The sequence below is a fragment of the Carassius auratus genome, unplaced genomic scaffold (assembly GCF_003368295.1).
Source record: "Carassius auratus strain Wakin unplaced genomic scaffold, ASM336829v1 scaf_tig00011739, whole genome shotgun sequence".
Taxonomy (NCBI): Eukaryota; Metazoa; Chordata; class Actinopteri; order Cypriniformes; family Cyprinidae; genus Carassius; species Carassius auratus.
In genome coordinates, this window is record NW_020524241.1 from 176,688 (window position 1) to 189,061 (window position 12,374).

General features: G+C 37.1%; 1 protein-coding gene across 3 annotated transcripts in view; it reads left to right on the forward strand.

The window, feature by feature from the left end:
• Positions 1 to 11,813, forward strand: part of LOC113073281 (membrane-spanning 4-domains subfamily A member 4A-like) — a 61,443-nt gene extending 49,630 nt beyond the window's left edge. For all 3 annotated transcript variants that reach the window (XM_026246172.1, XM_026246174.1, XM_026246173.1), the window contains 6 exons: positions 8,850 to 8,918; positions 9,092 to 9,223; positions 9,490 to 9,600; positions 10,619 to 10,642; positions 11,232 to 11,255; positions 11,558 to 11,813. In XM_026246172.1, coding sequence (XP_026101957.1) covers positions 8,850 to 8,918; positions 9,092 to 9,223; positions 9,490 to 9,600; positions 10,619 to 10,642; positions 11,232 to 11,255; positions 11,558 to 11,614 — 417 coding nt within the window. In that variant the 3' untranslated portion in view covers positions 11,615 to 11,813. The remainder of the gene's footprint in view (positions 1 to 8,849; positions 8,919 to 9,091; positions 9,224 to 9,489; positions 9,601 to 10,618; positions 10,643 to 11,231; positions 11,256 to 11,557) is intronic.
• Positions 11,814 to 12,374: the final 561 nt, after the last annotated feature.

Below are 12,374 nucleotides of genomic sequence, written 5' to 3' on the forward strand. Positions count from 1 at the left end.
CAGAACTGCTGCTTTTCATTTGCAGTTTCTGCAGAGACTTATAAACGGTGCATCAGATGTCAGCTGGAGGGTAATGGCCCACATTGTCTTACAAAGCTTGATGTGAATGACAATAATTGTGGTTTTAAGCTTAAAGAATCAAAAGTGATTATTTTAAGACATTTGCTGGACATAGCTGGAGAGAAATTGGACAATGCTGTAAAAGTAGCTGATTTTTTAGGCACTAGATCTGTTCGATTAGTTGCAATTTTTTTTTAGCTAAGTTAAAGTCTACAGTCTACCCTCACAACAGAAGAGGTTTTAATGTTGAAAGATTATTTTTCTGGAGTGTCCATTCCTGATGAAAGTGATTTTTTCCCTTGTTTGATGATCTCACCAAAGTTGGATGGTTTTAATGGTTTTCCTTTTAAAACTTGGGACTCCCAGTGGTTGGACGTAATATCTACTAGAGGAAAAATACTGTATGGAGCCTGTTTAATAAGAATCATTTGGCAGGAAAAACAGATACACCGTGGAGGTCTTTTTTTTTTGCTTAAAGGAAAATGAAAAACCAGAATGGAGAGTATTAAATAAACCGGCATTATCAAAAAAGGTTGGGGATTTGCAATGGAGAATTCTTCATGGAATTTTAGCTGTTAATTCTTTTGTTTAGATTTTAAATGTGGAAGTTAATGATGATTGTCCCTTCTGTTTACAAAGAGAAACAATTTTTCATGCATTCGTACAATGTGCTAGATTAATACCTTTATTTGTTTTTTTTAGAAAAATGTTTTTGTGGTTTTAATGAATTGTTTACGGAAACTGTGTTTATTTTGGGTTTTAAATATAGTTAAAAAAAAATAAGTAAATTTGTCAGTTACTGAATTTTATAATTGGGTATGCAAAAATGGAAATATATATTACTAGAAGGGATAAAATTGAACAGAAACATGGGCAAAACATCATTGACACTTTTTTAACATTGGTAAAATCAAGAGTGCTTATTGATTATAAGTTTTATAAAAATATGAATGATCTGTTTACTTTTGAGAAGATTTGGTGTTGCAAGGGAGTTTTGTGTACCATTTTTGAAGATGATTTAATTTTTTTTTTCCGTAATTTGTTTTTTTCCTGTTGTCAGCTTGTTAATGTTGTGTGTATTAAGATGATTGTGAATTAAAGTTATTTTTCAAATTCAATTCTCCCTCTCTCCCTCTCCCTCTCTGTCTCTCTCTCTCTCTCTCTGGGCATTCTGGGAATTTGCACGTGTGAGAGTGGTGGAGGGGAGAAGACTGAGCAGTGTTTTTTTTCCTTCTCTTTATGCTTTTTCATTTTGTTTCTGCATGTTTTGGTAAGTCTTTTTTAATTATTGTTGTCGAAGTGAGTGTTTATGCGGGGGGATGGCGTCGCAGGTTGAGGCGTTATCCTTATGCAATGGATTCAGGTGTGTACCCGCTGATGGGATAATGGTTGAGGATGTGCTTGTTGCGACAGGAGAGGCGGTAGCATCTTGTGAATCAAATAATTGAAAGTGGCCTTATTGTTAATGATGATTTAGTCCAAGTCATTCCACTCTACACGGCTTCTTCTAAAATTACGATTTCAAATGTGCCTCCATTCATAACTAATGAAGTATTGGAGCGCGAGTTATTTCGTTTCGGAAAAATTGTTAGTCCGTTTAAAACGATCTCTCTGGGATGTAAACACCAAGCTGTAAAACATGTGATGTCGTTCAGGAGACAAGTAAACATGGTTTTGGATTCCTCAGAGCGAACATTGGATATATCTTTTCAGGTTAAACATGAAGGGAAGACATTTATGGTTTACGCAACAACCGGTAGTATGAGATGCTTTGTATGCGGCGTTTTTGGTCCTAAACAGCACGTTTGCCCATATAAAGAACGTGGAATTGAAGGCGGTCTTTCGAGAGCAGGGACTGATGTTATTCCTGTTATCGTGCCTAACGTTACTCAAGAACTTCGGGATGAGATTGAGGGTCCTCCTGAGGTAAGAGTTTCGGAAGTTAATGTATCTGCTACCGAAAACACTCAAATAAGTAATGAAGTAGAAACAACAACAGTGCCAATTTCTGAATTCAGAAATATTTCGAATGATGATGTGAACGGAGAAATCGCTGATTCACTTAATGCTGAAAACGTTGATGTCCATGTTTCACACGCTGTACCGAATACTAGCGGTATTCAGTCTAGATTTTGTAGTGCAGAGTGTGTGGTGGAGAAACAGCAGCACACAGAGTTGACATGCAATAAAGAATGTAATGAGGGTGGCATGTAGGGATGGGACGAAATATCGTTTGACAAAATATCGCGATACAAAACGTGACGAAACGCTTCGAGGTCGAAAAAAATGGACCGTGAAATAAAGATAGATGGCCCTGCTGCATGATTTGCTGCATGAGGCTGGCAGTACCATCTGCTGATAAATCAGGGTAAAAAAACTAAATGAAAAAAAAAAATTATATCCGGGGAACGGTTCGGTATGTCGTCACGTCAAGACAGCGCATGTTGCAACAACAACACTGCAGCGAACAAACAAATATTAGCATTAGCACCAGCTGCCTTGCCCCCAAACAGCCGACCATGGAGTCAAATGAGGTCAAAATTCAGGACGGAAAATGACACACAGAACATTTGCCAACATGAAAAGCGTCATTCTACTCGACATCTCGGACCAGTACTCTGGGGACTGTAATGACATGCTGCAGGAGTGCACTGTGCTTGGCCCACGATTCCGAAGCCTGTCCCATCTGAATGATGAACAACGCGAGTCCGTCTATGCCCGAATATGTGAAAAATAGTGCTGGGACAACGCGACGCAAAATATGCGCATCGATTCGTCGACCAGTTTTTATTTATCTAAAACACGTTTGCAAAACGTTTACCTTATGTGTGCTGAATATACGCGATGGCCGGATCAACATTCTGTCCAACGTTATATAACCAATCCAGGGTTTTTTCTGGACAGAAATGTTTGAGCTAGTTTGATTTTATTTTTTTTCAGACCAGTGACATAGATGAAAGAACCACTAGGGCCAGTGCTTCAACATCAGGGGCAGCAGCAGAGCAGGCCAGGGTCGTGGTTGAGGCAGCACAGGCAGCAGAGCAGAGCTCTCAAAGATCACTGATTACACCAGAACATGTTGATATGTTAGTTTTTTTGAAGAAGAACCAGTCCTGAGATAACTTAACCTAGGATTAGAGCAGCACTAAGGGAGTGTTCTTGTTTGTGTTTGGCCAGTTAGGCCTTGTGTTTCCCTGTGTGCAGCTGAAACAAAAATAAATAAGTTGTTATTATACAGTAATATTTTCTTCTTTTTTTTCTTCTTTTTTTGATATCGTATCGTGACGTATCGTGACCCTGGCATATAGAGGTGCATCGTATCGTGAGTTTAAGTGTATCGTCCCATCCCTATTGGCATGGATGAAACCCAGTCAGATGAGACTGTATCTATGCATGCTTTTCTAGATGATACGTTTGGAAAGCAAGTCAATGTGATAGATTTTTTTTCAGATATTGGGAAGTTTGTGAAGTCTGTTTCAATACATCAAAAGAATGTGGGATTTGATATCTTAAGTGAAAAGAAAAGGTCTCGTTTAAAGAAACATATAACGGCAATTAGAAAGTATAGAAAAGTAGAAAAAAGGAGAACGTTAAAAGGTTTGACTTAGCTGACCAATTTCATGCATCATGTGGTGTCTCTTTTTGCAATGGTCTTTTTCTCTGTTTTTCTTTTTTCCCTCTTAAAATAGCACATGGAAGTTTTAAGAGTAGTTTCTCTTAATAAAAATGAGGGGAGGTATATGCACAAATGTGCATTAGTATCTGAAATAATAGAGCAGAGAAAATTGCATGTTATTTATCTTCAAGAAACACATAGTGATGTATGAAATGAAATCGATTGGGGATTGTGGTGGAAAGGGCAGTATTTTTTAAGTCATAAAACGAATTTGAGCGCAGGAGTAGGAATTTTTTTTCACCTGAATTAAGCGTCACTGTTTTGAGTACAGAAGAACCAATAAATGGTCGTCTCTTGGTAGTTAAAGCTGACATAGATGGGTAAATTTATTATTTCATCAATGTGTATTCACCAAATGTAGGTTTCGAAAGATTATTGTTTTTTGGTGTGTTAAGTAGTGTGTTTAAAAAATGTTTTAATGATGGGAATGTTATAGTAGGGGAGGATTGGAACTGTACAGAAATATTCACACTTGATCGAAATACAGAAGAACCGCATATTCAGTCATCATCATGTTTATCCAAGTTAATAAGGGAGGCTGATCTTTTGGACATATGGAGGATTAAACACCCTGATGTGAGGCAATATACATGGGTGAAGGTTAACAATAATAGGGTGACTGCTGCTCGTCTTGATAGAATTTATGTGTCTAAACAGACGAGTAGTCCGATTATTTATTGCTTTTTTAATCCAATGGGTTTTACAGACCACAATCTGGTGTCGGTTGTAATAAGTAAGTCTAATAGTTCAAACAAGTCCTCTTTTTGGCATTTTAACATTAGGTTGCTTCAAGATAAAGAGTTTTGTAGATTTTTTGAAATTTTTTGGCAACAGTGGAAAATGAAAAAAAGTAGTTTTGAGAATTTAAGACAGTGGTGAGATATAGGAAAAGTTAATATAAAAATGTTTTGCCTGCAGTATACTGCCAAATCTACTAAAGTGTTAAGAGAAACAATTGAGCTTGTTGAGAATGAGATATCATAGAAGCAGACTTAGTAAATTAGTAAATATGATCCTATATTGATCCAACTGTAGTAGTAGAATAAAGAATGTGATTGAAACACTTGAAAAGCAAATTAATTTAATGGAATTGCAGTTGGTTAATGCACACAATTCTATATTGTACAATGATTTGCAAACAAAAAAGAGAGCGCTTAGTCTAGTCTTAAATGAAAAAATTTAATTGAGCCTTGATAAGGTCCCGTTTCATGTCATTAGCAGAAATGGATGCCCCAACTTCTTTCTTCTTCAACCTGGAATATAAGGCAGCTCAACACAAATAAAAGCCATGTCTGAAACTCCCTGATGGGAGGATGACGTCTAAGACTATAGAAATGAGAAACCATGCTGTGGACTTTTATTCAAGCCTTAATGCTGTAGAGAACTGTGAAAATAGTGACTGTATGACACAACTTCTTCAGGGTCTTCCTCAGCTGGACACTGGCTCTAAAACTGTCCTGGATACTCGCATAACATTTGAGGAAGTTACTGCTGCTGTGCGACAACTTAATTCAGGACGATCCCCTGGATTAGATGGACTGCCAGCAGACTTTTATAAAAGTTTTTGGGACTTCATCGGACACGATTATTTTGAGGTTTTATGTGAATCTATTAGAGAAGGTGTTTTATCAACTTCTTGTCAATATGCGGTCTTATCACTGTTACCAAAGAAGGGGGATTTAGCCCTTTTAAAGAACTGGCGTCCTCTTGCCCTTCTTACAACAGAATATAAAATAGGCTTGTGATCGTGTGGATCACAATTACCTTTTTAATGTATTGAAGGTTTTATTTTATTTTTTTTAATTTGATTCCATTATTATATAATGGTGAATCATGCATGGTTAAGATAGGGGGCACGTTGAGTCGGCCAATTCCTATTTTAAGGGGTATTAGGCAAGGCTGTCAATTGTCTGGCCAACTATACAGTTTGAGCCGCTGGTTTTTAGACTTGGAGAAAGACTGTCAGGTTTTAATGTGCCTGGTCTATCTTTAGATTCAAGAATGTCTCTCTCTGCCTATGCTGATGATATTACAGTTTTTGTGAACAATGCTGAAGATATTAACTGTCTATCTGAGTCTTTATGAGAAAGCTTCATCAGCTAAAGTGAACTGGGCAAAAAGTTAAACTTTTTGGGCTGGTAAAGGGGAGTTTGAGAGTCTCCCAAAGTTACCTGGATACCTAAAGTGGGGCAGAGAGGGACTTAAATTATTGGGCATTTTTTGGGAGGTCAAATGATTATGTAAAGAAAATTTGGGAGGGGCTAGTGGAGAAAGTGTGCAGCAATGTCTAAATGGAAATGGTTGCTACCGCAGTTGTCCTGTAGGGGGAGGATTTTAGTGACCAATAATTTTGTTGCTTCTACCCTGTGGCATAAAATAACTGTGTTACAGCCACCTGTTGGACTTATTGTGGAGATTCAAAGGCAACTTGTGAATTTTTTTTTGGTCTGGGCAACACTGGATTTGTGCTGCTGCGTTTTACCTTCCAGTTCAAGAGGGAGGTGATTGATCGACATCAGATCCAGAATCATGGCTTTCCGGTTGCAAGCAGCTCAGAGACTGTTGTATCACACGGATGCTTCATGGATTAAGACAGCTTCTGCTCTTCTCAGGAGGGTCAGAGGTATGAGTTTGGACAAACATCTGTTTTTAATGGAGCTCCAGAATGAGGACTGTGTGAATTTGACTGTTTTCTATAAGTCCATTCTGGAAGCATGGAAGGTGTTCACCATTTAAAGTCTTTTCAGGCGGACCATAAGGTTTTTACAAATGACTCTATAGCAACTGATCAATAGAGAAAGGAATCCCTTATTGTTTTCCCTTCTCTGAATGTGAATATTGCGGTGGGAAAATGGCAAGATGATGAGAACTGTCTTTTTGTCTTTTGAAACCCCTCGGCTTGGAGTTTTTGAAGAAGTGGGGAAGAAAGCCCTCTATATCTCCTGTGTGAAAGCATCCAATGCTGGTCGCTTGCATGGACTTGCTTCAAGTAAATGGACTGATTTTTTTGGAGTTCTTTCCTCCCCCTGCTGGCGGTCCTTATACAAACTCCCCATTGATAAAAGAACGGGAGACCTTCAGTGGAGGATCATTCATGGGGCGATAGCCACAAACAGATACATGGTGCACATTGATCCTTCTGTAGGGGTGGGCTGTCCCTTCAGGTCAGGGTTGCCAGGTTCCAGAAATATTTCCAGCCCAATAACAACTCAAAACCCGCCCAAATGGAATAAAAACTAGCCCAATTTTTCAGTGTCCAATCAGATTAGACAACGGCTGAATTCCCACAAAGGGCCTTAAAATAAATTTATATAAGTTTAAGTTTAAAGTATTTGCCTCTTGTCTTATCCAAATTCTTAATATCACACAATGTTTATTTTTTATTTTTATTTATACACAAACTCATACAATAAAGGTCAAATAAGAACACATCCTCTCTGATTTTTTCTGACCCTAGTCAGAAGTACAAAATTTCTTCCACCATACTTCCTAAGTGGTCAACAGTTAAAGTGCTTGAGTGACAAGCAACAAGGGCAGCCAGCTTCAACTCCGCCTCTTTCACAGGTGAATTATTTCTTAGAAAGGAACTGCCTGTGTCAAATAATGTTCTGGCATTTGAGAAAGGAGCTGCATTTTTTTATGTTTTTCAGTCGCAGCATGAGCTACCAGATCACTGTGGTGAGCTCTTACTTCACATTTGCAATATTTGCAGAACGCTTTTCTATCATCATTTGGAACACTTCGAATCCACTCCTTTAATCCTTTCTCTGTCTCCCATTCTTTGCGATACTTCTTTCCATACTTTCCCCATTTACCTGATATTTAAGAATGCTGCTTGTTCATCCACAGACAACCTAACTGACGCTTCTGACTACAACGCTCTCATGATGTGAGTGACGTGATGATGATGCTTGATTTGTGATGTCAAAGCACATGTGGCGTGCGCGCCTACTCGCGAGAAGCAGCGTTTGTTGCCAAGTGTTCATTCCCAGGAAAAACACTCACTTATAAAAGGTTCACTTTTATCTTTGACCACAATTATTATTATTTATTTTTTTGCGGCCACGGTACATTATAAATGTAGCCCAAAAAACCGCAACCCGCAACTCCGTATTTTTTCCCGCAACTCCTTTTCTAAAATAGCCCAATTGTGCGGGAAAACCGCCACCCTGGCAACCATGCTTCAGGTTGTGCTGAGCTAAACGATTTGTTTTCATTTTTATCCCAATGGTTCACTGAAATTGGTGAAGCCTTCTCTTATGAAATGTTTATATATGGTCCAAGGTATACAGAAAAAAGGAAAAGTCAGCTGACTTTACTCAATATTTTGTCTGGTACAGCCAAACTTGCTATATGGATATCCAGAAAGAATAAGTTGTCAGGACAGGGTTCTCTGGATGTGTTGATGATCTTCAAAGGCTTAAAATAGAGCATGTCTATTATAAAATGGTTAATTGTGTAGACTCTCTAATGTATATTTGGGGGATAAATGAGGTCCTTTGCACAATAGATGATGATGATGATTTAATGCTTGCTTTTTAAAAGGTTTCTCATTTTAGCATTAATACTATAGCTGTTCTTGTTTTGTGAGTGTTTAATATTATTGTGAACACATTATTGTTCTAAATAAAGGTGTATTTACATAAAACAAAATCTCTCTCTCTCTCTGCACTGTGCTGTGTGGGTCCGTGAGCTCCGTTCGTGGTGGGTGCTGGCGGTGATAAAAGAGGTTGTGGTTAGCTGAGTCTTTGGAGACATCTCTCCCTTCTGTGTTCATCTGTGTGGCCGCACAGCCCATGAGGCGACGCTAAAGAGAGCTTGGGACACGTGTCACAATATTTATATATACAATAATTTGCCAGATCACACCTCTTTTTTAGACCAGCACGCCCCATGGGTGTAAAAATGAGTGCAAATGCATTTGTTAATTAAACGACGTGGTGCTGGATGAGAAAATGCGAATGGTGCCGAACTGAAACTAGCAAACACACTTGCGCTGCGCCTTGCGTTGCATTGTGCCAGGTGAATGATAGGGCCCTAAGTATTCTGTCTTTTATAATACAAGCTACATATTCCAACTCAAATCTCAGTTTTTGTCTTTTTCTCTCCTCAGTACATTACTGCAGGCTCACTCTGCATTGCTGCAGAAAATAACATTAATTCACCGTCTGGTTTGTGTTTGGTACGTACACAGCCACTGGAGCTTGGACCATGATTATTTGTACATTTTGTTTATTTATATCAAGTAGTGTACTTTTTAAACCACATTCCAGATACTTTTCTAAAGTAACATGTTAACACAATGTTTGAATGTTGATTGGTTTCATGTTGTTGTTGTTTTCTTTCTGCCTACAGATGAATGCTTCACTTGGGATGAACATTTTCAGTACTTTAACTGCAGGCATCGCCATAGTTTTCATTTCACTGGATTTCATACTCCCATCCACTTACTGCAGCAACTGTAATCAATTAGTGAACATGTATTTGGTATGTCACCTTCTTTTGTATTCACATTTATTTAGTAATTACTATAAGATCACTGTGTGGTCAGTACACATTTTTTTTTGCCCCATGATTTACTTAACCTCAATCCATCCTAGGTGTATATGACTTTATTAAATATATTACACTACCATATAAACTTCAAGGATGGTCGATTCTGGACTTTTGAGCATTCAGTGTACTAGTGTGAGTAGTAATTATAATTTATTTAGTTACTTTCATTCGTGTTAATGTTGATATTTCTCTCTCAGACTCTTTATACGGGAATCAGAGGCATATTGATGTTACTGGCCGTGCTTCAGTTTATCATCTCCATCTGTCTGTCAGGATTTGCCTGTAAAACCTGCTGTTGTCCTCCTCAGGTGAGTAATGAACCAAATCAGGGGTTCCCAAACCTCAGGCTTTTACAACTGCTTTAAACTGTCAGGCTAGGCTTTCTCAAGCCAACCTCAAGTTTGTCTTGACAAACTTTATCATCTAGTCTCATTTAATGCCTCTTTTGGAAATGCGGATGTTTCAAAAGTAGGTTTTGTCAGATTTAGTTCCTGTTAACACACACCAACTGAAATATGTTCTAAAAACCTTTTTTGTAACATTACTATCAAGTATTGAAAACATTACTTCTCTGAATGTTCGAAAAGATCAGTTTAAAAAAAAACTTTGTTATATCAAAATCAAAGGAACAATCTATTTTATTATTTTAACAAACATTATAGAACTTTTTTAAACTTTTGAATGTTACTCTGAAAAAACATTCAAACAAATGTGTAAATTCAATTAAAATGTTTCAGGGCAAAACATTCCATGAATTCTGTGTAAATAGCTTTTTGAGAACATTAAAGACCAGAAAACTATAAATGAACATTTTATTAACATTACTGTTTCTTCATAACTTTGAGAGAACATTATAAGAACATTTATATTTATATTGTATTTAATATACAACTAGTTTCAGCTGATTAACTCAAACTCCAATGTCTGGATAGGAGGTGCAGTCAGATTTAGCTCAGTTTCTGATGACAAATTTAAACCATAGATAATTAAACAGACACACATAAGAACATAACTATTTGAAAATGTTCACTGTATTTATAAGGCCCTCAGAAATAAACACAACCCACAAACACACATTAAAACCTCTTTAGTCAGTCAGATAAACATGCTTTGTTGATGTTTATTACCTCTTTTTCAGATTAATCTTATCGTCTCTGAAAATGTCCTCATAATTAAGTTAAAAGACAGAATGAAGGAATGAGATGAAAAAGAGGAACAGAAAGCAATCAGTGTTGACTAATGCCGAAGGACAAACACCACAGACTTGAGCAAGAGTCTTCTGACAAATGTCACTTCTCACATTTTCTGTTCTCTTGTGTTTTTCAGATACGAGATGGGGATGTTTATCAGGTATTGTGTTGTTCTTGTGCTCTATTGTGATGAGTAGGGAATTTTAAATTAAATTTTATATTAAATTTTATTGATACCGATTATCACCCAAAAATGACAATTGTGTCAGTATTAACTCACTCTTAAATTGTTTTAAACCTGAATTAATTTCTTCTTCTGTTGAACATAATAAGTTATTTTGAAGAATGTGGGAAACTAAACAGTTGCTGGTCCCCAGTGACTTTAATATATATATATTTTTCCTACAATAAAAGTCAGTGGGGACCAGCATCTGTTTGCTTACCCACGTTCTTAGAAATATATTATTTTGTGTTCACCACAAGAATAAATACAAATTAATACAGGTTTGGTAAAACGTGACTGAGTAAATAATGAAAGAATTGTAATTATTGGCTGAACTATCCCATTAATGACAAGCGGCAGTATGTTTAGTGCTGTCCCTTTAAGAGATGCATGCACCTTTTCTCTCTTGTCTGTTTACTTTCACTTTATACATAATTAACTGTGTTTATATGTAAACCCTGTGTTTTTGACAGTATTAGCAAAATCAGATGATAACTAATAACTACTGTCCTCTTGTGTTTTTCAGAAACGACATGGGGATGTTTATCAGGTATTGTGCTGTTCTTGTGCTCTGTTGTGATGAGTGAGTGACTGTTGCAGTGATTTCATATGCACTCTGAGAAATAAAGGTGCTTAAAAGTTTCTTCACAGAGAACCATAAAAGAACCATTTTTGGTTTGACGAAACCTTTTTATAATCTGAAGAACCTTCTTTTGCCACAAAAAAGTTTTTGTGTAACAGAAGGGTTCTCCAGATGTCAAATGTTCTTCAGGGAACTATTTAGACAAAACAGGTTCTTCTATGGCATCGTGAAGCACCTTTATATTTAAGAGTGTGTCTGTCCTTCTTCAGGATCTGGGACGGCGAGACACGGACACCTACAACACCATCTATCCCGGGAATTATTAGTCGCTGGCCTGAGAAACTCTCAAAACGTGCAGCTCATTCAGTCTTCATGCCCCAAAAACTGTATTTTTGCTTTGTTTAGGAGTAAGTTTTATAAGAGTTTTGTTGATCATGAGATTCTGCTTTATTGTCCTTGTTTACGTTTACATATGTCTTTGAGACAAACGACACAATTAATTTATAAAATACATGTGTAAGCCTCTTCATTTCAACATAAATTTATATTTTTCACTTGGACAGAATAAAAGTGTGTATAATACAAAATAAACCCAAATGAGCAACACCACAGTAAAAATATAATTATAAAAGCATATCACTAAGAGTAGCCTACTACTGTATTTTTCGGACTATAAGTCGCACCTGAGTATAAGTCGCATCAGTCCAAAAATACGTCATGATGAGGAAAAAAACATATCTAAACGCACTGGACTATAAGTCGCATTTATTTATAACCAAGAACCAAGAGAAAACATTCACCCTCTGGCTGCTGTAGACGGTAATGTTTTCTCTTGGTTCATTTCTCTCGGTTCATCTCAAATTAATTTTGATAAATAAGTCGCACCTGACTATATGTCGCAGGACCAGCCAAACTATGAAAAAAAGTGCGACTTATATTCCGGAAAATACGGTATATAAATAAACTAAATAAAACAACTAAACTGCAACCTAGCAAACAAGGAATGTGCTCAGAACTTTGCCTAACGTTCTGGTGAACTTCTTTCAAAGTTATAAACATATGGTCTTCCAGTAACCTTAATAGAAC